The sequence below is a fragment of the Podarcis filfolensis genome (assembly GCF_964270895.1).
Source record: "Podarcis filfolensis genome assembly, chromosome: W".
Lineage (NCBI taxonomy): Eukaryota > Metazoa > Chordata > Lepidosauria > Squamata > Lacertidae > Podarcis > Podarcis filfolensis.
Window position 1 is genome coordinate 24274638 of NC_139619.1, and position 23818 is coordinate 24298455.

General features: G+C 47.8%; 2 protein-coding genes across 2 annotated transcripts in view; one reads left to right on the top strand and one right to left on the bottom strand.

Annotated features, from left to right (window-relative positions):
• Positions 1–12495: 12495 nt before the first annotated feature.
• LOC310753829 (U3 small nucleolar RNA-associated protein 14 homolog A-like) overlaps positions 12496–23818 on the bottom strand; it is a 52093-nt gene continuing 40770 nt past the window's right edge. The window contains exons 12-14 of the mRNA XM_083595180.1: positions 13930–14120; positions 13742–13841; positions 12496–12930 (exon numbers count right to left, since the gene is read on the bottom strand). Coding sequence (XP_083451306.1) covers positions 12640–12930; positions 13742–13841; positions 13930–14120 — 582 coding nt within the window. The 3' untranslated portion in view covers positions 12496–12639. The remainder of the gene's footprint in view (positions 12931–13741; positions 13842–13929; positions 14121–23818) is intronic.
• LOC310753834 (tigger transposable element-derived protein 1-like) lies at positions 15202–22671 on the top strand. Its single transcript, XM_083595194.1, has 2 exons — positions 15202–15502; positions 20700–22671. Exon 2 carries the CDS (start codon positions 20961–20963, stop codon positions 22449–22451), a length of 1491 nt encoding a protein of 496 aa, XP_083451320.1. The 5' UTR covers positions 15202–15502; positions 20700–20960; the 3' UTR covers positions 22452–22671.

Genomic DNA, 23818 nt, shown 5'->3' on the forward strand with positions numbered 1-23818 from the left:
TCTGTCTTAATTACTGGGTTTTCCTCTTGTGGCTCTTGTTCCTGCTCCAGCCCCGGTTGATTCACTGAGGTTTCATCTTCTATGGCAACTTGTTTTATTTCCGTTGCCAGATTGACTCCCATCCCTTCTTCGTCTGTTTCCATAGGCTCCCCGTACCTGGTGCGGTCTATGGACCATTCGTGGGGGTGTCGTTTGTCAACATTATTTATTTTGTCTGTTTTCGGTTTAAAATATTGTGAGATTTTCACCTGCCTTCCTCTTGTAGAGGGTTCAGCCACTTTGGTGAGGGGGATTCCCAGCTCTTTATAGCTCTGTCTTGTGAACACCATTCTCTAAGTTGAAAGCTTCCCTTATTGGGTACTTTATTGTAGAAATAAAGGTAGAGGTAAAGTTTGGAAAACCGGTATCCAGTCTGTTGGATCAGGGAGCCTCCCTACCTTTCCCTCTTTAAGCCTTAACTTAGGGCGGGAGGGTATTCATGGGGGAGTTCTTGGACTTATCTTATCGAAGTTAGGCTCAGTGGAGTTCAGCGGTTTCCTCTGCTTCTTTGGCTATATTTCAAGCCAATCCGTCGTCCGGGAGCTCCAAGGTTGTAAGTCGGTGTAGCAGTATCAGTAAACAGTGCGGCGGTAAAACAATAAATAAACAATAAAAGAATAAAAGAATAAACTAATTAAAACGAGGCGACAAGACAGCCAGCCAATAGTCTTTAAGGTCCTTAAGGTGCAGTTTTGAGGTCTTGAAGAGGCTAAAATGAATAAAAACGCTTAGTTGAAGTCGGAGGCTCTAATTAGGCTGCTACCTCCGTCGCCATCTTGGCCTCCTCCCTTGTGATACATTCAAAGTGATCAGAGGCTTTAAGATCCGTCCACAGCATGTAAAATATCTAGGAATTCTTGGGTAAAACTCATTAAAAGTACTATTTTACCATTACTAAAAATATTGTTAAAGACCGTAAGTAATAGACCCAAGTTAAACCTATCATGAATGGTAAGAGTGTTATCGGTAAAAATGATGGTATTACAAAAATTGTTTTCATTTCAGACTATTCCTATTTGTATATTGACTGAAACTCTTAAAATTATTGGTAAGGTTTGTCCATCAAGGCAAAAGACCTAAGACTGACAGTGATTTACCAACACTTCCAGAAGTATAATGATGCGGTTCATCTACAAAATGCAATTAGAATGATAATATGCAATAAAAACCTATGCTCTTCAAAATACTCAGCCAATTAACAATTGGACAACATGATCCTGTAAAATGGCTGTGGGAAACTTGTTGTGGTTCTGGACAGTCAAGAGTTAACACTCCAGGAAGCGTTCTGATTCACTGGGTGCACTGCCCACATGACCCGGGCATTTTCCTTTGATCTGTGCTCTGTGGGGGCTGAGCTCTCTTTGGAGAGCAGTCTGTCTGAGAATGTGAGCAAGGTAGTTTCATTTTTTTAGAGACAGAAAGCTGCGAACATGCAGCTAGATTCTGTAGATTTTTCCTTTCTGTTTATATGCTTCTGAATAAAGAATGATAGAATAGAAGCACTGGTGTCGAGCTGAGTTATTGAAGACACCACGTCAACACAGACAAAGCCATTTTACGCTGCGTGTGAACTCTGCTATCGTCCGACAACTGAGAAGAGTGGCAGCGCACGAGTGGAAGCGTGTGGGTGCCATTGAAGTTTGTCAGAGTGCCAGTAAATCAGATTTATTGCAGTGTCGTTGCAGCAGACTCCATGGGCAAAGGATTTACGAGCCACAAACTTTAACAGGTTATGGGAGGAAGTAACGCGTTAATGGCTCCCAGACCTGAGAATATACTATGATGCAGCATGCTTTAGTTGGATCAGAGACTGGATTACATTAGATAATAATGACATTTTAGACTTGGAGGGATGGAACAACAGATACGGTTGGCATGCCTATCTTAATTTACAACAAAGTGGCGGTGCATAAAGAATTTCTAAGTCATGTAATTAGAAATTCATTATATAAGGTCTGGGTGAGACATAGAAGGTTGTTAAAACCGAAAACCCCATGGTGGGTTTCACCGTTAGAAGTAATATCGGTTAAAAAGGAAAATACAATAGGAAGATTGGCGACATACCAGCAGCTCCTGAGGGAGGAACAGGGCCAATTAAAATTAAGACCATACGAAGAGGCGACCCAATACTGCACCACATGTTTACAACTGTTAGGATATAGTTTCGTTCCACCTTAAAGTGTCAGGCATGATTGTTGTGTATCACATGCCTGTTTACTCCCAGCACTGCTCGCTGGGAACTTCCGTTTTGTATATAGCTTTTGTTCCGGCTGTTTTCCTGGACACGGAGGCAAACAGTCATGTTTTTCCTTTGTTCTGAACTACGTTGAATAAAGCTGTAAATATGCTCTCCTGTCTGCATCTTTCGTTGTGGAGACTGCTGAAAGGGTGTGCACGGGCCTTGGAATGTCTCTGAGGCTTGTGTCACTAATTGACTGATGCTGTTCCACGGGAGACCGGTGATCGTCCGGAGACAACTGGGGGCCTGCCTGATGCCTCCGTCTCCCTGGCAGTATCCCAACAACAGGTTTCAGGCCCAGATTCACGGCGCTTACAGGAGAGTAAGACTGGTGATGCCTGCTGAGATCCTGGCAGCAACAGAGGTATGTGGAAAAGGGAGGCTTTTCTGTGCCACGGCAGAGAGTCTTTGAAGTCTGAGCCAAGTAATTAGGCTGGCAGAAAGAAGCAAGCAGGCCTCGTAATTTACGACCTGCCGAAGATAAGGAGCTTTGAAGGGAATAAGGCTCACTGCTGAAGTAAAGAGCTGAAATGGAGCTTTTACAAGCCTCAGATGGGGCTCTGTGCCCAAAGCTTAATGGCCACAACTATTAGACCTGGGCAAGGTACTGCGAGGGCCAGATGAGACAGTTTGGAGTGTGGCACACTGTTTCTGAAGCCCCTCCAGTTCCTCTGACAGATAGATGTAAGGCCGATGATTCAAGGGCCATAGACGTGATCGTCTTGTCCGTCTCTCTGGAGGAAATTGTAACACTGGCTGGCAACACGACAGCAAGTCAGATGTGGAATGCTTTGAAAGTTGCCCATCTGGCTGCGTTTCCAGCACAGTTTGACTGCGTTGGAGGTCCTGGCTGTTTCCCAGATTGAGAGTGATCGCAGGGATGCCGAGGGCGCCGGTTGCAAGCTGCAGGGGGAGCTGACTGTTACGTCATCCCAGACAGCATTCCAGCCTCCAAGGGGAGCCAAGGAGTCGGCAGCTGAGAGCTCTCTTCCTGTGAGAATCAAGGTCACCTTCGCAAAGTCGGAAGGCGAAAGGTAAACAGAGACAAAAGCCTGCAAATGGCCAGGAGCAGGGGGGCAAGCAGCAGCCCAAGCCAGTGGAAAACAAGTATTTGTTTGCTGGCACTGCTTCTCCAAAGGCCAAAGGCAGATTTATTGTCGATTCTGGAGCCACGAGGTAAACAGAGACAAAAGCCTGCAGATGGCCAGGAGCAGGGGGGCAAGCAGCAGTCCAAGCCGGTGGAAAACAAGGCTTTGTTTCCTGGCACTTCTTATCCAAAGGCCAAAGGCAGATTTCTTGTCGATTCTGGAGCCACGAGGCACGTAACGAAAGATTGGCACTTGTTTATTTCCTTCACACATCAAGATGCGGAAATCCAACAGGCTGATGGAAAGACGTTGAGAGTTGCAGGAGTCAGGACAGTGAAACTGGCAAATCTGCACACAACCATCAGCGAAGTACTTTTTTCCCCCAGATTCTGCAGACAATTTGCTCAGCGTCCCACAGCTGACTGGGCGAGGCTTTGAGATTTCCTTCAAGAAGAGCGTCTGTGTCATCATGTGAAGTTTATAGATGGCTTGTTCTTGATAACTTTCAAACCCTATCAACTAGCCCACGCAGACCTGGTTGGTCCACTTGCCTCTTTGGGTGGAGCAAGGTACTTCATGGTTTTAATTGATTCTTTTTCCAGGTACATTCATATGTTTATGCTCCAGCAGAAGTCAGAAGCATTTCCTAGGTTCAAGACGTTCTGTGCTTGGTTGGAGAATGCTCACAATAAACGCATTGGCTGTTTATTTTCTGATCAAGGTGGTGAATTCACTTCTCAGCAGTTTGAAGCTTTTCTGACCGAGAAGGGAATGTAGCATGACCTCTCAAGTCCTAGGTCTTCCTGGGAGAACGGACTTTGTGAAAGGGCGATCAAACTTTGCTGCAAGACCTAAAAACCTTGTTGCATGATGCCAATCTTCCTGAGCAATATTTTTTTTTTTTCAGCCCTGCTGAAGCAATATTGGGCAGAGTCACTCTCTAATTTTGTTTACATGTATAACAGGGGATTGTCTTCACCTATTGGCTGTACTCCCTATGAGAAGATGTTTGGTAAGAAACCTTACGTCAAACACATGAGAATCTTTGGTTCTGACATGTGGGTCCACACCCCACAGAGCAGCAAGCTTGGGAAGCGTGGGGCACATGGTTTGTTCATGGGGTATGAAAAAGGTGCATACAGGGTATTCATGACTGACTCTCAGTCCATTAGGTTCACAAAGAGTGTTGAGTACAATTCTAAGTGGGGGGGGGGGGAAATGTGGGAATTTTCCAGAGCCACTCAGAGGAGGATGAAGATGATTGCTGCTGCTGCTGCTCTCGTGAGTGCTGGGAGGACCGCTCCCTCTCCTGCCAACTCCATCTGGCCTAGGGGGCGGGGCCTGCACTCACCACTACAGTTTAGAGGCCTGAGCAGCTACCTGCACCAAGGGACAAAAATGGTTTTAAATGTTTTAAGTGCTTTTAATTTGCTGCACCTTAAATGGTGGTTGTTGTTTTTTATAATATTATTTTATTATTTTATTTCTGCTTGGGGCGGGATAAGTATTTAGTCAGGGTGGGGAGTAGTTTAATTTGAGCACTATTGTTTCTTGCTTTGTTTTTATTTTTATTATTCTGTTAAGTTATTATATAGTTTGTATTTTGCTTTTTAAGGGGAAGGGTCAGGGCTGCCTGGGAGTGGGCCTCAGCCAATAGAATGGCTGGGGCAGGTTCCACAGGGGGGGATGTATTGGGACACCCGATCTCAGTGATCATGGGCAGAAGGAGGAGTTATACTAAGACCAGACCATGTCATTACCGAGGAGGCAGGTTTAGTCGTCGTTTGAGGACTATTCCTGCCTCCGGGTCTGGTCCTGACTGGAAGGATACCGAAATCAGCAAGGGAAACCCACATGACCTGAAAGTGTTGCTGTGCAATGCCAGGTCAAGGATGAATAAAACCACTGCCATCCACGACCTGATTGTGGATGGAGGATTTGACCTGGCATGTGTGACAGAGACCTGGTTGAATGAAACAGATGGGCCTGTTCTTGCCGCTGCTTGCCCACCAGGTTTCTCTTACGCACAGCAACCCAGGTCATGTGGGCGTGGAGGGGGGGTTGCAATGATTTTTAGGAAGTCATTAGTCTGCACCAGGCGTCCTATTGGGAAGACCCAGTTTTCTGAGTGCATGTTCTGGAAGTTGGGCAATAGGGGCAGTACAGGATTCCTATTGGTTTACCGACCTCCCCGCTGCACCAAGGATTCCCTGCCCGAGCTGCTTCAGGTTGTGGCGGATATGCTCCTGGAGACACCCAGCTTGGTTGTCCTGGGGGATTTTAACATCCATGCTGACACGACCTTACAAGGGGCCGCTCGGGACTTCGTGGAAAGCATGGCCTCCATGGGGCTGTCCCTGAATAAGTTTGGCCCAACTCATAGTCACGGACATGCCTTAGACCTGGTGTTCACCTCTAGTGACGTGGGTGATCTGACACTAAGTAAAAGTGAAACAAAAGAAGTGCCATGGTCAGATCACTTCCTGGTGCAACTGGACTTCTATGCGACCCTTCCCCTCTGCAGGGAGGTGGGACCGATTTGGATGGTCCGCCCCCACCACTTAATGGATCCAATGGGCTTCCAGAGAGTGGTAGGGGATGTTTTATCCCAAGTTGCTGGCCTTTCAGCTGATTCCCTGGTGGCCCGCTGGAATGTGGAGTTAACCAGGGCTATTGACTGTCTGGCTCCGAAGCGCCCTCTCCGATTCCATGGAGCCCGGACAACCCCGTGGTTTTCCCCGGAGCTGAGGGCAATGAAACAATCGTTGAGATGGCTAGAGCGCCGGTGGCGGAAAACTCATTCTGAATCAGACCGGACACGGGCTAGAGCTCAACGTCGAGCCTACCAAGTGGCAATGGCGATGGCGAAGAGGGCCTTCTTCACCGCCTCCATTGCATCTGCAGAAACAGCAGCAGGAGACTTTTTCAGGTGGTTCGCAATCTATTGGAACCACCTGCACCACCAGGACCTGGTAGGGACCCCAAGATCTCCTGCAGTGCTTTTATAAAGTTTTTTGCAGATAAAGTTGCTCAGATTCAGAAGGAGGTAGACTCCACCGTGGGAGCAGGGCCAGGGCGGGAGACTGCTAGAGTTCTGTCTAGTCCTGTTACATGGGATCAATTCCAAACTGTTACCTCCAAGGATGTGGACAGGCTGCTTGGACAAGTGAAACCGACCACCTGTCTCCTTGATCCTTGCCCATCCTGGCTGATAAAAGCGAGCCTGGAAGGGCTGTGCGATGAACTCTGCGGGGTGGTGAATGCTTCCCTCTGTGAGGGAGCCTTCCCAGACCCGCTGAAAGAGGTAGTCATTAAACCGCTTCTTAAAAAAACATCTTTAGACCCGGCCAATTTGGCCAACTATTGCCCAGTCTCAAATCTTCCATTCTTGGGCAAGGTGATTGAGCGAGTAGTTGCCGAACAACTCCAAGCACGCCTGGAGGATGCGGACCATTTGGATCCCTTCCAATTGGGATTCAGGCCTCACCATGGGACTGAAACTGCCTTGGTCGTGCTGGTTGATGATCTCCGGCGGGCTAGGGACAAAGGTGAGAGCTGTTTCCTAGTTCTGCTGGATCTCTCAGCGGCCTTTGACACCATCAACCATAACATCCTTCTAGACTGTCTAGAGGGGCTGGGAGCTGGGGGCACTGTTATATGGTGGTTCCGCTCCTTTCTCCTGGGCCGTGTCCAGAAAGTGGTGTTGGGGGGTGAGTGTTCAGACCCCTGGGCTTTCACTTGTGGGGTGCCTCAGGGTTCTGTCCTCTCCCCCATGCTTTTTAATATCTATATGAAGCCGCTGGGAAAGATCATCAGGGGGGTTTGGGCTGGGTGTTCATCAGTATGCAGATGACACCCAGCTCTACCTCTCCTTTAAATCAGAACCAGTGAAGGCGGTGAAGGTCCTGTGTGAGTGCCTGGAGGCGGTTAGAGGATGGATGGCAGCTAACAGATTGAGGTTGAATCCTGACAAGACAGAAGTACTGTTCTTGGGGGACAGGGGGCGGGCTGGTGTGGAGGACTCCCTGGTCCTGAATGGGGTAACTGTGCCCCTGAAGGACCAGGTGCGCAGCCTGGGAGTCATTTTGGACTCACAGCTGTCCATGGAGGCGCAGGGCAGCTGTCTACCAGCTCCAATTGGTATGCAGGCTAAGACCCTACCTGCCTGCAGACTGTCTCGCCAGAGTGGTGCATGCTCTAGTTATCTCCCGCTTGGACTACTGCAACGTGCTCTACGTGGGGCTACCTTTGAAGGTGACCCGGAAACTGCAATTAATCCAGAATGCGGCAGCTAGACTGGTGACTGGGAGTGGCCGCTGGGACCACATAACACCGGTTCTGAGAGATCTGGATTGGCTCCCAGTACGTTTCCGAGCACAATTCAAAGTGTTGGTGCTGACCTTTAAAGCCCTAAACGGCCTCGGTCCTGTATACCTGAAGGAGCGTCTTCACCTCCATCGTTCAGCCCGGACACTGAGATCCAGCGCCGAGGGCCTTCTGGCGGTTCCCTCATTGCGAGAAGTGAGGTTACAGGGAACCAGACAGAGGGCCTTCTTGGTAGTGGCGCCCACCCAGTGGAACACCCTCCCTTCAGATGTGAAGGAAATAAGCAGCTATCCTATCTTTAAAAGACATCTGAAGGCAGCCCTGTTCAGGGAAGTTTTTAATATTTAACGCTGTACTGTTTTGAACACTTGATTGGGGGCCGCTCAGAGTGGCTGGGGAAAGTCAGCCAGATGGGCGGGGTATAAATAATAAATTATTATTATTATTATGAGGAAGATGATGATGATGATGATAAGAAAGACGGGGAAGCTGAGGATGATGATCAGAGTTCGGATTCCAGCTCAGTGAGCAGTGCTGCTGCTGTTGTCAGTGACAGTGATGACACAGCAGACTACAAGAGCGCAAAGGCCTCAATCAGACCATCTGATGCGTCTGACACTGAACTGGAAGAACCACTGTTCACCATTGGCCACTTTTCTCCTAAGAAAGAGGAGGTGAGTGAAGAAGAGTTGCGTCTAGTACGCAGATCTGAAAGGGCCACAAAAGACAAACCTCCAAAGAGATTTGCTGATGAGTTTGCTAAGACAGCAACTGCTGTTCTTAGTAGCTCAGAGAAGGTGTGGGAACCTTCAAGCTTCAAAGAGGTTCAGGAGTTAACCTCTAAAGATGCTGAGCCATGGTTTAATGCCATGAAGGCTGAAGTTGATTCCTTGGATAGGAACCAAACCTGGGAGCTAGTCCCAGTAGTCCCAGGAATGAGACTGGTTGGCAGCAAATGGGTCTTCAAGGCCAAGACAGACCAGACTGGCAAGGTTTTCAGGCTCAAAGCCAGATTGGTTGCCAGAGGTTTTTCACAGGTACCAGGACAGGATTACCATGAGACCTACTCACCCACCGTCAAGTATGAGAGCATTAGGCTAATGCTCACGATTGCTGCAGAGGAGAAACTGCACGTTTCTCATCACGACGTGAACACAGCTTTTTTGTACGGGATTTTGGGGGAGGAGCTGTATATGCTTCCACCTGATGGAATGCAGACACAGAAAGGAATGGTCTGTAAACTACGGAAATCCTTATATGGTCTCAAGCAGAGTGCCAGGTGTTGGAACACAAAACTCACTGAGACATTGCTTTCTCTAGGTTTTCACCAAGGCAAAGCTGATCCATGTGTGTTTGTCAAGGAGGAGGGATAAAACAAACTGTATTGTTTATGTTTTGTTGATTATCTTCTTCTGTTTTGTACAGGCTTTGTACCAAAGCACCCTAGATCAACTGAAGGAGCACTTTGACATGAAGGATCTTGGTGAGGTTTCCAACTATCTTTCTCTGCAGGTGGGGAAGGACCAAGCAGGTAATTTTCTGGTACACCAAACACAGAAAATTGCTGATGTATTAACCAGGTTGAATTTGGTTGATGCAAACCCAGCAGACACACCGATGGTGACAGGTTACCAGGTAGATTATACTGCTGAAGCGTTTTCTGACACTACACTGTACAGATGCATTCTAGGCAAGCTGAATTTCATTGCTAGATGTTCAAGACCTGACATAGTACAGCTATGTAAAGCACTAACCTGCTTAGCAGACATGCCAACAATCCTACTGTTCAGGATTGTAAAGCTCTGAAGCGCATAACCTGCTATTTGAAGGGGACTTTGCACTACAGGCTGAGGTTCACTAGTCAGAAGACTGGAGGTCTTGAAATCTTTTCAGATTCTAGTTTTGGAAGTGACACCACGGATGGTACAAGCACTTCTGGAGTATGCTACATGTACCACCATTGTCTGTTTGACTGGCTGTTCAAAAAGCAGACGACAGTAAGCCTAAGTTCCTGTGAAGCAGAACTCAATGCCCTGTCATTTTCACTCATGGGTTGTGAATGGTTGATGCAACTGTTTCAGGACATCAGAGTTTCTATGAAATGTCCTATACAGGTGTATCAAGACAATAGATCCTGTTTGGCTTTGCTGAACTCGGAGAGTTGCAAGCAAAGAACCAAGTATTTGCAGATTAAGTTACATTGTGCAAGAGTGTATTCAGAAAGGACTCATTCAGGTGTCCTACATGCCAGGAAACGAAATTCCTGCAGATCTGTTGTCTAAGGTTGTTAACAGAGAACAACTTAAGGTTTATGTACAGAGGTTGCAATTGGGTTGAACCACAGGTACTACAGGTTACACGGAAAGGGGGAGGATATTAGGATATAGTTCCGTTCCACCTTAAAGGGTCAGGCATGATTGTTGTGTATCACATGCCTGTTTACTCCCAGCACTGTCTGCTGGGAACTTCCATTTTATATATAGCTTTTGTTCCGGCTGTTTTTCTGGACACGGAGGCAAACAGTCATGTTTTTCCTTTGTTCTGAACTACGTTGAATAAAGCTGTAAATATGCTCTCCTGTCTACACCTTTCGTTGTGGAGACTGCTGAAAGGGTGTGCACGGGCCTTGGAATGTCTCTGAGGCTCGTGTCGCTAATTGACTGATGCTGTTCCACGGGAGACCGGTGATCGTCCAGAGACAACTGGGGGCCTGCCTGATGCCTCCGTCTCCCTGGCAGTATCCCAACAACAGTATCATCTAATTGCCCAAATATTTAATCAGGATAAAGCAATAGGATTTGAAAAAGAAGAATCAAAATACAAAAAGTATTATTACAAAACTCGAAAAAGAGTATATCCAAAATGTATAATTTATTATTAGAATGGGAGTTAAAGGATGAAGAAGTAAAAGAAGTTATGACTAAATGGGCATGCGATATAGGTCACACAATTCAGCTGGACCAGTGGGAGAAATTATGGAAATGTGATATTAAATTTACGGCATGTTACACAATCAGAGAAAATCTGATGAAAATGGTGTACCAATGGTACTTAACTCCAGTGAAATTGGCAAAAATTTACAAATTAAAATCAAATACCTGTTGGGGATGGAAGAAAGAAATAGGAACAATATTTCATATGTGGTGGGAATGCCAACCTATTAAACAATTTTGGAATGAAATATATGAAGAAATCAAAAAGATGTTTAAAATATTTTTCAGTAAAAAACCGGAGGCATTCCCTTTAGGCATAATCACAAACGATATTCCTGACAATCAAAGGAAAGTATTCCTTTATGCAACAACAGCCGCCAGGATGCTTATAGCAAAAAATTGGAAAAGGAGAAAAATTCCGTCAATGAAAGAATGGCAAATTAATTTTTGTGAATATATAAATCTGGCAAGACTCACAGCATTCATAAGGGGACAATAGGACCAGAAATTATTAAAAGTATGGGGATGTGCTAAAGAGTATATGAAAAAGCATTGTTCTAGAGTAAGCATATATAATGAATGAGGCTTTATAGGCTTAAAGAAAAAGAAAAAATGGTGTAAAAAAGTATAAAGATAGAAGTAATCTACAGTAGACACAACAATTTAGTAAGAGTAAAAATTTTGAGGTCTTAGAACAAAGGAAGGAAGTCAATATGTGTATATGTATGTAATGACTAGATTAGACTGAATATATGGTTTTATTTGTAGATGTGTGCTTTTTCTTTTGTTTTTTCTTTTCTTTTTTGCGTTCAGTTTTTTTTCTTGTTTGTATAGTATTAGTTTGGATTCAATGTTTGTAATTTTTGTTATAATTTTGCATTGAAAATAAAATTTATTTTTTAAAAAAGTTTGTCAGAGTGCCAATAAATCAGATTTATTGCAGTGCCATTGCAGCAAACTCCATGAGTCAAAGGATTTACGACCCACAAACTTTAACAAAATGTATTTAGCATAGAAAGTGAAGACATGGATTGGAATAATTCATGGGCCAAAAAACCCTTAGCATCAGTCTCAACTCATATGAGTGATTATATTTAAGCTGTTACATAAATGGCATCTGACACCACTAACATGCAGCTATATTAATAAATCATTATCATACTTGTGTTTGTAAGCTTGCAATACAATTGGTACAATGTTCCACATGTGACTTATGTGCATCCTTTTTGGCAAAAGTTGTTCACAGGGTGGGGGTGGGGGAAGCAACATCAAGGGGCAACATGCAGAATGCACATCAAGTTTAGGCCTGTTAACCATTTCCAGGGAAGAAAAGCTTAATTTCAATTGCAGCAACAAAACTACTAACACATTTGTAAAGCTGAGCAGGGTCTGGTATGGTTTCAAATTGGACAAGGGACAGCGTGTTGAGATTCCTACATTGCAGGGGGTTAGACTAGGTCACCCTCGGAGATCCCTTCAAACTCTACTGTTCCATGATTTTATACAAATAGTTAATTGATTCACTTTCCACTTGGTGGCACAGAAATGGAAGAGACTGGATCATTTACAGAATTCTGTGTGGAAGCAAGATGCACAGACAATTTGCCTTACTGGAAAAATGAACAAGGAGAGTACAAGCACTGAACAGCACAGAAGACATAGATGACTTTACTGAAACTTGTCATCCTTTCATTGGGTTTTCAAAATGATAACCCTGATGACCGGCATCCACCTGATTCACTCAATGGACTCTGGCAGAATTTAATAAACTGATTTGTTCTGTGGGAATAAATGGAGGCAGGTGTTGTTTTTACCTGTATGGGCCTATGGCCGTAATAAATTTCTCAATTTCTCAAACGGAGGCAGGGAGGGAGGGATGGGAAACGAAGACATTTGTTGTATGTGTTTCTGTGTTATATACTGAAAATCAATAAAATTGACTGAAGAAAATAAGAAGACAACAGTGCCAGTTAGCCCAAGGAGTCTGGCCTGTATGGCAGAGCCCCTGTAGGACTTAGCTCCGCCGAGCCTTCCTCTTTGAGGCATGGTGTGGGTGATGATTGTGGGGTGACAATGATAGTGCCAAATCCGGCTCCCTTCCCATGGCTTTTGCCTTTTCCACTTTGCAGAGCAGCTCACTGTCCTCAGCACTGATGGGCTGGATGATGTGGCCAGGCTGGGTGACAATGTGAGGAGCTGTCAGACGCTGAAAAGCACGCTGGGTGTTCCAAGTGGGGCCCATGGGTGCTTGGATGCTGCGTTCAAATTGCTTGCTGTTCTCAAAGGGGAAGGGCAGCTGGTTCACCTGCAGTGTAGCGAAGAAGTAGTTTAATGGCACCCTGAAAGTGGAAGGCTAGGAACAACACACAGCTAAGCAGGCAGTTCCTGGGAGTGAGGGGGCACGTGCACAAAGTCTTGGTGAGCTGCTTGCATTTTATTATTTTGTAGTTCCAACCTGCTCTATCAACCTTCAGGCAGATAAAACAATCCTTATAAAAAAATACCAAAAGAAAAGAATTGGTATCAGGTACACAGTACAGGCAGTGACCATTTTCTGCACACCTGACTGTCGTCTGGCCACCAACATGCGTGCTGCTTTTGGCCCCAGAAAAGGGCAGAATGGGCTTATGCGCAACTGCTGACGCGTGCAATAACCCAGAACACAACCCCATGCAAACAGGGTGTTGCCTGTACATACCCAATCAAGTACATAGGAATTTGCCTTATAACAGGTTGGACTATTTATCCATCTGTCCCAGAACTGTCTACTTCTCAGCAATCCACGCACACACCTTCCCCATCACTTCATCCTTTTAAACTGGCGAGGCAGGGGATGGAAGCTGGGACTTTCTGCATGCAGAGCAGATGCTCTCCTGATTGAGCTATGGTCTTTCCTCAGTTAAATTCACAGAGTTTAATTACATTCCTGCATTGCAGGGAGTTAGACTAGACGACCCTTGAGGTCCCTTCCAACTATATAATTAAGAAGAAGTCAATTCTAACATCTTAGAATTCTATGAGTCTAAGAACATTTATACTGTATCTTCTTTTCCCCACATTGTTTCTGCAGCTGAAAGCGTGAACAGCAGCCTCCTAGGCCAGAGTGATAAACTCACCTGATGCACCCCTGCTAAAATATTGCGCTGTTCACTCAGGATAACATTGGGCAGGTGCCTGTTTTTCCTTGGGGACCCAGCTGCTGGTTTGATAAGGAACCTAGAAGGCAAAAAAGAAAAGGAAGAAGGGAGGTGAAGCAGGTAACAGTTGGCAGTGACAGACCATTAAGCTTCCACCCTGAACATACCGTCTCTTCTTCATCTTACTCGGCCGTAGTCCTGCACCTCCCCACTCGCCCCATCCTGGAAGCACCAGATTGATAACTTTCGGTTTGCTGTTTTGCTCTGCCCGACGCTTTTCTTTCATAAAGTTGGCAACAATGCTGTCACTTGCAAAGGCCTCCCGGATCACCTGTCGCTGGTCTTTGCCCATCTCTAGCTGCAAGGGAGAAAAAGATCAGCAGGCAGGTGGACAAGGAGTCTCACAGGATTTCCAGACAATAGGTAACTAACACAGGAAGAGTATAATCTAACAGTGATCTTGATGCTCAATTGGAAATGTAATTGTTTTACGGAAAGTGCTGTTAAGCTTTTTTGAAGGCCCTGCTGGAGCCAAAAGACAGGTGTACAATGAACGAAGAGAACAGACAAATGAGTCTCCTCCCCACTTTGCATCCTTAACCAACAAGGAGCAAGATACTGCTGTGTGGCAAGGAACTGCATCCAATGAAAGCTCATTCGAGGAGATTGCTGAATTGCTTCTGCTCACAGAGTCTGACTCAGTGCAGGGATTTGGAGCAGGAAGGAATTTCTCTGCCCAGAGGACTGTCCAGGAGCTCTGGTGTTTGGATTTTAAAACACCTCCTTCCCTTTCCCAGCAGCATGTGACTCAGCTCGCTTGCAAGAATTCTCTGGAGCAGTTTGGTCCTCAAATACTTTCCTGTAGTACACAAGCTGTCTGCTTGAGACATGCTGGCATGATTCAAACTAAATGACAAAGCATGCTTTGTCACATTGCAGCCTACCCCAATGTGCCCCCCCAATACTGATGGGCTCCAAATCCCATCATCCCCCAGTTAGCAAACCCAATGCTTACAGATAATGGGAGCCATAGTCAAACACCACCTGGAAGGCTGATCAGATAACAATACACTTGCATAACAAGAGACTCTTAATCTCAGGGTTGTGGGTTCGAGCCCCACGTTGGGCAAGAGTCCTGCATTGCAGGGGGTTGGACTAGAATACTCTCACGGTTCCTTCCATGGTTCCTTTCTACGATTCTATTATTGTCAGTGTGCTGCTGCTGTCCCTTCCTCTCTCCCCTTCTTTATGTGAAAGCAGGTTGAAATTACCTGCTTGTAAGCCCTGTTATGTCTGAACTTGTGGAACAGAAATTTGTTTTATCTGCTGCTCGTTAAAAAATAAACTAGCATATTGAAGACATCTAACCACAGTTCCTCAAGTTTGGACTTAACAGGGAACTGTGATTAATTCAAAAGTGAAAGCATAATACAGTGGTGCCCCGCAAGACGAATGGCTATTAAGACGAAAAACTCGCTAGACGAAAGAGTTTTTCGTTTTTCGATGTGCTTCGCAAGACGAATTTCCCTATGGGCTTGCTTCACAAGACGAAAACGTCTTGCAAGTTTGTTTCCTTTTTCGTAAAACCGTTAATACCCAGGGTGCATTGCTTGAAGAGGTGCAGTTGCGACTTGACTTCGAGGAGCAACTCATAGCACGCGGTGTGGTAGCCTTTTTTGAGGTTTTTGAAGACTCTGTTGATTTTTGAAGATTTTCCAAAACTTCTTTTGCAGCCATTTGGTAAGTGTAATGGTTATAGGGGTTGCTCGTGCGTAAGTTGCCGCCACTCCTGGCTAGGTTGCCTGGTTAAACCTTTTCTGTCTGGACAGCCCTTCACTTCGTGGCTGTTTCAGTCGCTAGCAGAATCCGTCAGTGGGCGTTTCTTGAACCTCTTCCAGCACAAAAGTTCTTTGACGCCAAGTCTCCGCCTACTCTCCCTGCGCGGAAGTCTTCTGCGCAGGGTGGGTGTGGGTAGCGGAGGACCCGTGCTCTCCCCGCTGGTCTCCGGCGAGGAGTCCTGGAGCCCCCTCGCCGATTCCCCCATCTGCCCCCCTTTATCCCTGGTGTTACGCTGATTTCCTTCCCCAGCCGATGAGCTCTCTCTCTCCCTGCTGGGCCCTTCTCCAGCATCGCTTGGGAGCCTTGCCTCCGCCTCTGGCTCCGATGGCAGTTCCCTGACATCCACCTCCCCCCCAAGACCCCCTCCACCCCCGGCCTGACCTTTTGATCCAACTTCATCCCTTTCCTCGGCCGACGATGCGGGGAATCCCCGGAAGGAGCTGTCGCCATCCTCTGAGGATTCAAAACCCGCTTCCCACCCGCTCCGATCTCTTCCCGCGGGGTGGGCCTCCCAGTCTGATTCTTCTCCCTCTGACGCCTCTCCTCCCTCCTCTTCGGAGGCAGGAAAACCCACAAAATCCTCTTCATCGTCTGTGGTACCAAATTGCTCCTCCCAGAATCTCGCTAGTGGTTTTGGCTTATCTGGAAACAGGCTGTGGAACTCCTCCACAAGATACCCGTCATTGATAGCCTCCGCGGGGACCCACGTGTTTTCTGACCTGGGTTCTCCCTCCCAAGCTACCAAGTACTCCATCTGGCGCCCTCGCCACCTTGAATCGAGTATTTCCGTGGCTTGGTTGTGGTGTTCCCTCTCCTCTACCTGCGGGTGTGTGGTGACTTCTCCCTCTCGCCCCGGGAATCCCCGCCCCTCCCTGTACGGTGAGAGTAGGGACCTATGGAACACCGGGTGTATCTTCATGCTGTCAGGCAACTTGAGCTTGAATGCCACGGGGTTCACCTGCTGTGTTACCTCAAAAGGTCCCAGCCGCCTTGGCTGCAACTTCTTGCACCCTCCCTTAAAGGGTAACCCTTGGGTTGACAACCACACCCGGTCTCCCACCCGTATGGTCTCCCCTTCCCGACGGTGCTTGTCTGCCTGCCTCTTGTAAATTTCCTTAGCCCGTTCCAAGTTCATCTTAAGTTGCTGGTGCAAGGCCTCCATTTCTTCCACAAACTGCTCTGCCGCAGGTACACTCCACCCTTCCTCCCCCCTCCCCGGGAAAGCCCTGGGGTGACACCCATAATTGGCCATGAACGGGCTCATTCCCGTGGACACATGTTCAGTGTTATTGTACGCAAATTCAGCCAGCGCTAGTTTGTCTACCCAATCGTTCTGTCTCTCGCTGACGTAGCAGCGTAGGTATTGCTGGAGTATACTATTCACTCTTTCTGCTTGCCCGTTGGTTTCCAGGTGTCTCGCCGTCGAGAAGCCCACCTCGACCTGCAGCAAGCTCATGAGCTTCCTCCAGAACCGGGAAGTAAATTGTTTCCCGCGATCTGAGATGACCCTCGAGGGAGCCCCATGCAGCCTGAAGATGTGATCCACAAACAACCTGGCCGTTTCCTCTGCCGTCACCGCATGTGAGCAAGCTATGAAATGGCACATTTTTGTCAGTAGATCGACTACTACCATGACTGCTGTCTTCCCCCTTGACTTGGGCAAATCTGTCATAAAATCAATGGACACCACCTCCCAGGGTCTTCCCGGCGTGGGTAAGGGTTCCAGTAACCCTGCGGGGGCAGCCCTCTCCCCCTTTGCCCTCTGGCAGCGGTCGCACCCCCGTACATATTCCCGTACATCTTCCCTTACCCTTGGCCACCAGAACTGCCTGGTGACAAGCAACATGGTTTTGTGTTGACCAAAGTGCCATGCTGTTGGGTTGTCGTGGAGTTGTTTGAGTACCCTTCCCCTCAAGGTCTCCCCCGGTACGTACAGCGCCCTCTTGTAGTACAGTAGCCCTTCCTTTTCCTCAAACCCTCCATGGTTTTCCCTTCCGTCCCGGAGTTCCCTGATTTTAGTTTGAGCAAATTCGTCGTTTCTAATAAGCCCGGCCAGTTCTCGTTTCCCAACCAACACTCCCCCACACACCCATCGGTTCTCGGGGAACACGTGTCTGACTTCCGGCGGTCCCTCCCCTTCCATGTACTCCGGCTTCCGGGAGAGAGCATCTGCTCTTACGTTTTCCTCTCCCGGCACGTACCGGATCTCGAAGGAAAACTTGGAGAACTCCTGTGCCCATCGAATCTGTCTCTGGTTGAGTACTCACGCAGTCCTCCAGTATTCCAAGTTCTTGTGATCCGTACACACCTGGATCTTGTGCTGCGCCCCTATTAGCAGATGTCTCCATCGTCGAAATGCTGCATAAATTGCAAGCAGTTCGCGGTCATACACTGTGTAGTTTTGCTCCGACTTGCTCAGCTTCCTCGAGAAAAAGGCGCACGGCCTCCAGCTCTGCTGGGCCCCTGGCTGCAACAATACCGCTCCGATGGCTCGGTCTGACGTGTCGGTCTCCAGCCTCATGGGCTTCTGCAGATCCACGTGCAGGAGCTGCTCTTCCGAAGCGAACGCCTTCTTCAGTCTTTCAAAGGATTGCTGGGCACTTTCTGTCCAGACGAACTTCTTTTTGCTACTGAGACAATCTGTGATGGGTGCTGTCGAGTGGGCAAAGTTCTTGATGAACTTCCTGTAGAAGTTGCTGAACCCTAGGAACCTCTGCACGTCCTTCCGGGTTTTGGGGGCCTTCCATTCCAGCACCGCCTGCACCTTGCTGGGGTCCATAGCTAGGCCCTTGTCTGACAACTTGTACCCCAGAAACTCAACCTCCCTTGCGTGAAATTGGCATTTTTCCAGCTTGACCCACAACTGGTGCTTCTGCAGTCTCTTTAGCACTTCCCTGACGTCCCTGACATGTTGCTTCTCATTGTCAGAATAGATTAAGACGTTGTCCAAAAAGGCTACGCAGTTCTTGTACAGCAAGGACCCCAACACGTGGTGCATGAATGCTTGAAAGCAGGCGGAGCCCGACTGTAATCCAAATGGCATAACTAAGTACTCAAAGGCCCCCAGGGGGGTGAACATGGTGGATTTCCATTCATCCCCCTCCCTCATCCTAATCAAATTGTACGCTCCCCGGAGGTCCAGCTTAGTAAATATTTTCCCCTGCCTCACCCGTGTTAAAATGTCGTCAATCCTGGGCATTGGGAAGGTCACGGGTTCTGATACAAGGTTCAAGGCCCTAAAATCTACGACTAATCTAGGCTGATTAGTATCCTTTTTGTCCACAAAGAACACCGGACTGCCCCCCACCGCCTTTGATTCTCTTATGAAACCTCTTTTCAGGTTTTTGTCAATAAATTCCCGCAACTCCTGCATTTCCCGGTCAGACATGGCATACAGCTTACCCACCGGCAGCTGAGCCCCTGGGAGTAAGTTGATTTGGCAGTCAAAGGGCCTATGGGGGGGGTAGCCTATCCGCCTCCTTCTCGCTGAAGACCTCCTGCAGGTCAGCATATTGTGGCAGCACCTCCCCTTTTGGCTCCACAGCCATCCCAGCCACCCTGGCCACGGTCATCCTTGGGTTCCCCCCCCCCTAGACAGTGTTCCAAGCAGTAAGCTGACCCAAAGGTGACCGACTGCTGATGCCATGCCACTACTGGATCATGTAGTGCCAGCCAGCTCATCCCTAATATTATTGGGGGTCCTGCCAGTGTGGCTACGTGAAAGGCAATGGTCTCCGTGTGCCTGGAAACCCTCATTCTCATTGGTGGGGTCTGGTGCGTCACTTCCCCTCCCAGAATTTCCCTGCCATCGATGGTGGTCACTTGCAAGGGAAAATCCAGGGGCAGCAGGTGGAGTTGGTGCTCTAGAGCGAAGTCCTTGCTGAAGAAATTGCAGGAGCTGCCTGAATCCAGCAGCCCCTTCACCTTGACTGGGTGCCCATTCGGGAGTTCTAGCACCACTTCTATGGCTATAGCTGCCCTGGGAGGGTCTGGCTGGGGCACTTCTATTGGTTGTTGGCCTGGCTGCTGTGCCCGCTGATTGGCAGCCAAGCGTTGGCGTTTCCCTGTGCCTGTCCCTTTTCCCCCTCCTCCTCACAGCCAGCAGCTCCCACCATCCCTTGCCAGGCCTTTCTTTGAGGGCAGACCCTGGCAAAATGTCCTGGCCGTTGGCAGAGGAAACACTTCTTGTTGGTTTTCCAATCTTTTCCCTCCCTCTTGCGACCTTCACTGGAGTTTGAAACCCCGCGCGCGCCATCTATTTCCATCTAATTCCATCTATTTCCATTGGCTCAGCCGGCTGGGAAGGCTGCCTTGGTATTTCAGGAATGCTGTAGTCATGGCAACGTTCCCCTCTCCCTTCGCGCTTCTCCTGAGCCCGCGCTTCCTGCCGCACTCCAATCGCAAGCACAGCCTTGGTCAGCTGATCCATCGACTGCAGGCGGGGCGCGCGGGAAAGCTCGTCCTTCACAGTTGGGGACAACCCCTCCTCAAACAACATTTGAATGGGTTCAGAGTCCAGATTCCACCCTAGCCGGTGGATCAACATCGCAAAGCGCGACCAGTAGTCTCTAACTGATTGGCTTCCCTGCTTGCACCCCATCAATTCCCGTCGAGTCACATTTTGCTCCACTTCACTGGAATACATTGCATCCATCGCCTTGTGTGGTTTTTTTTTTTTTTTGAATTTTTATGATTTTCTGTGACCATTGGGCCACTCTGCTGTTGTTTAAAAAAAATTCTGGATTTGAATTTCTGTGTGGTGGCTGGCTGGGGGAACAGTTGGGGAGGGGTTTGCAAGAATCTGGGAGCTTGTGTGGTTTTTTCTGCATTTTTCTGATTTTCTGTGACCATTGGGCCATGTTGTTTTTTTTTTGAAAATAATTTCTGGGTTTGAATTTCTGTGCGGTGGGTGGCTGGGGGAACAGTTGGGGAGGGGTTTGCAACAGTTGGGGAGGGGCTGGGGGAACAGTTGCGAAGGGGTTTGCAACAGTTGGGGAGGGGTTTGCAATTTCTGTGTGGTGGGTGGGTGCTGGGGGAACAGTTGAGGTTTTTGAAGACTTTGGTGATTTTTGAAGCTTTTCCAAAACTTCTTTTGCAGCCATTTGAGGTTTTAGAAGACTTTGGTGATTTTTGAAGCTTTTCCAAAACTTCTTTTGCAGCCATTTGGTAAGTTAAACTTTTAAAACTTTTTTTGGGGTTTTTGGATTTTGGGTTGGGTGTTTGGAATTCAAGGACTTGGTTCTGGGTTTGAATTTCTGTGTGGTGGGTGGCTGGGTGCTTTTGAATTTTTTGGATGTGAAGCACTGATTCTTTTTTTTTTTTTTTTTTTTGAGTTTGCGAAGGTAGGAGCTGTGCTGCCATGGGACCCAAGAAGACTGCTGCTGCAGAGGCCGGCGAGAGGAAGAAGGAGAAGGTGACGCTGGAAATGAAGAAGGAGATCATCCGGAAGCACGACGGTGGAATGTGTGTGACAGACCTCGCCAGGGAGTATGGGAGGAATCCATCGACCATCGGGACCATCCTGAAGATGAGGGAGAAGATCCTTGCGACTGATGCAGCCAAGGGAGTCACCAGGATCGTGAAGAACCGCCCAGCTGTTCTGGAGGAGGTTGAGAAGTTGCTGCTCATCTGGTTAGAAGAGAAGCAGCGTGCAGGGAACACAGTGACTGAGGCCGTCATTTGTGAGAAGGCCAAGGCCTTGCACGCAGACCTCATCCGGGAACAGCCAGGAACCTCAGGCGAGCCAGAAGTCTTCAAGGCAAGCAGAGGCTGGTTTGACCGGTTCAAGGCAAGATCTGGAATCCACAGCGTGGTCAGGCATGGAGAGGCTGCCAGTTCTGATGTTCCTGCGGCTGAAGACTTTGCAGCGGAGTTCCTGGAGGCTGTGAAGAAGGAGGGCTACGTTCCACAGCAGGTCTTCAACTGCGACGAGACCGGGCTGTTTTGGAAGAGGATGCCCAAAAGGACTTTCATCACACAGGAGGAGGCCAGGTTGCCTGGCCACAAGCACATGAAGGACCATCTGACCCTGCTCTTCTGTGCCAACGCAAGCGGCGACCTGAAGATCAAGCCCCTGCTGGTGTACCACTCGGAGAACCCACGGGCCTTCAAGAAACACAAGGTCGACAAGGAGCAGCTGAGTGTCATGTGGCGATCCAACAGCAAGGCTTGGGTCACACGTGTGCTGTTTGTGGACTGGGTCAATCTTACTTTTGGCCCTGCTGTCAAAGAGTACCTGCTGGACAACGACCTGCCGCTGAAGGCTTTGCTTCTGATGGTCAATGCTCCTGCTCATCCTAAAGGCCTTGAGTTGGACTTGTTGGAGGAGTTCAGCTTCATCAGAATCATGTTCCTGCCGCCTAACACCACGCCACTGCTCCAGCCGATGGATCAGCAGGTCATCGCCAATTTCAAAAAACTCTACACCAAGGAGCTTTTCAGGCGATGCTTCGAGGTGACTGATTGCACCACCATCACCCTGCGGGAATTCTGGAAGGACCACTTCGACATCGTCACCTGCTTGAAGATGATCACCACGGCCTGGAACGGGATCAGCCAGAGAAATTTGAATTGCGCTTGGCGCAGCCTGTGGCCGGACTGTGTGGCACCAAGTGACTCTGATGCACCAGAGTCAACAGTGGTGCAGGACATTGTTGCCTTGGGGAGGACCATGGGCCTGGAGGTCACAGAGGAGGACGTCAGCGAGCTGGTGGAGGAGCACGACCACGAGCTGACCACCCAGGAGTTGGTCGAACTGCAGGCAGAGGCTGCGCAGGAGCAGGCCTCGCTGGAAGAGGAGGAAGCAACTGAGGAACGGCTGTCCTCCAAAGAACCGAGGGACATTTGCTAGAAGTGGAAGGATGTGCAGGCTTTTGCACAGCGGCACCACCCTGACAAGCACGTGGTACATGACCTTGCGAACACTTTTGATACGAGGGTCATGTCGCCTTTCAGGGAGGTGCTGAAAAGGCGGATGAAGCAGCAGACCATGGACAGGTTCTTCAGCAAGAAGCAAAGAGTGGAAGAGGAACCTTCTTCAAGTGGTCCCCCCGAGTCTTAGAAAATGTACTGTACACTTTGTTGATTTTTAAATGTTTTTCTGTCATGTTTAGAAACTTAATTTACTGTTCCTGCAATTTTTCAAATGCTCTTTACAGTATGTGTGACTTTAAAGAGCAGTTAATAAACTCTTGTTGTACCAAATTTGGCTTTGTTTGGACTTTTTTTGACCATAGGAACACATTAATTGATTTTCAATGCATTCCTATGGGATTTCGTGCTTCGCAAGACGAAAAATTCGCTAGACGAAAAAACTCGCAGAACGAATTAATTTCGTCTTGCGAGGCACCACTGTAATGTCCCTTTGGTTATACAGTGGAACCTTGGTTCCCGAACACCTCCGTTGTTGTACGTTTCGGTTCTTGAACACCGAAAATCCGGAAGTAAATGCTTCCGTTTTCGAACACTTTTCGGAACCTGAACGTACAACATGGCTTCCGCTGAGTGGAAGAAGCTCTTGAATCCAATGGGAAGCCGTGCATCGGTTTTTGAAAAAGCGAACGGATTTTGTCTGAGAACAGAGGTATCATTGTATTATTAGTTACTCCTATTTTAATGTCTAAGTTTCTCTAGGCATATAAATCGTACTAATGTTAATAGCCTAGTTTTTGTTTTTTGTAATTGCTGTTGTTGATGTTTAGGTGCTTTCACCAGGTTATTATTCATTCTTAATACTCTATTAGTATGTATGTATGTATGTGTGTGTGTACGTGCACACACACATACACACACACAAAATGTGTGTGCATTCAAATAAAAACATTTTTTTTAAAGGGGTAAAGTAGAAGCTTTCATCCTCCTTTCATACATGTGGAGGAGTGCATGAGCCTCAGGTTTCTTCTTCTAACAACAAACCCTAGTTTGCCATTCATTTCTGAACTGGGCTAGCCTGCTCTGAAAAAGCTAATCTGTGAAGGCAATGATTGGCTTTCTCATACAGTGAGACAGTTGGCCCTTTTAGCTCAGTGCTGGCTCTCCAATAACTCTAGGCAAATACTGCTTCCAACTCTGCTACCCAAAATCAGTTTTTAACGAGAAACAAAACAAGGAATGAACCAAAGCTCTTCTACATGTGATGCAAGGGGAACCTGTGGACCTCCTGATGTTATTGGACTACAACTACCCTTAGCATAGTTGGCTATGCTAACTGGAGCTGAT

Excerpts from the sequence above, each read along its gene's own strand:
- LOC310753834 (XM_083595194.1), top strand. The coding sequence starts at position 20,961 with ATGGGACCCAAGAAGACTGCTGCTGCAGAGGCCGGCGAGAGGAAGAAG.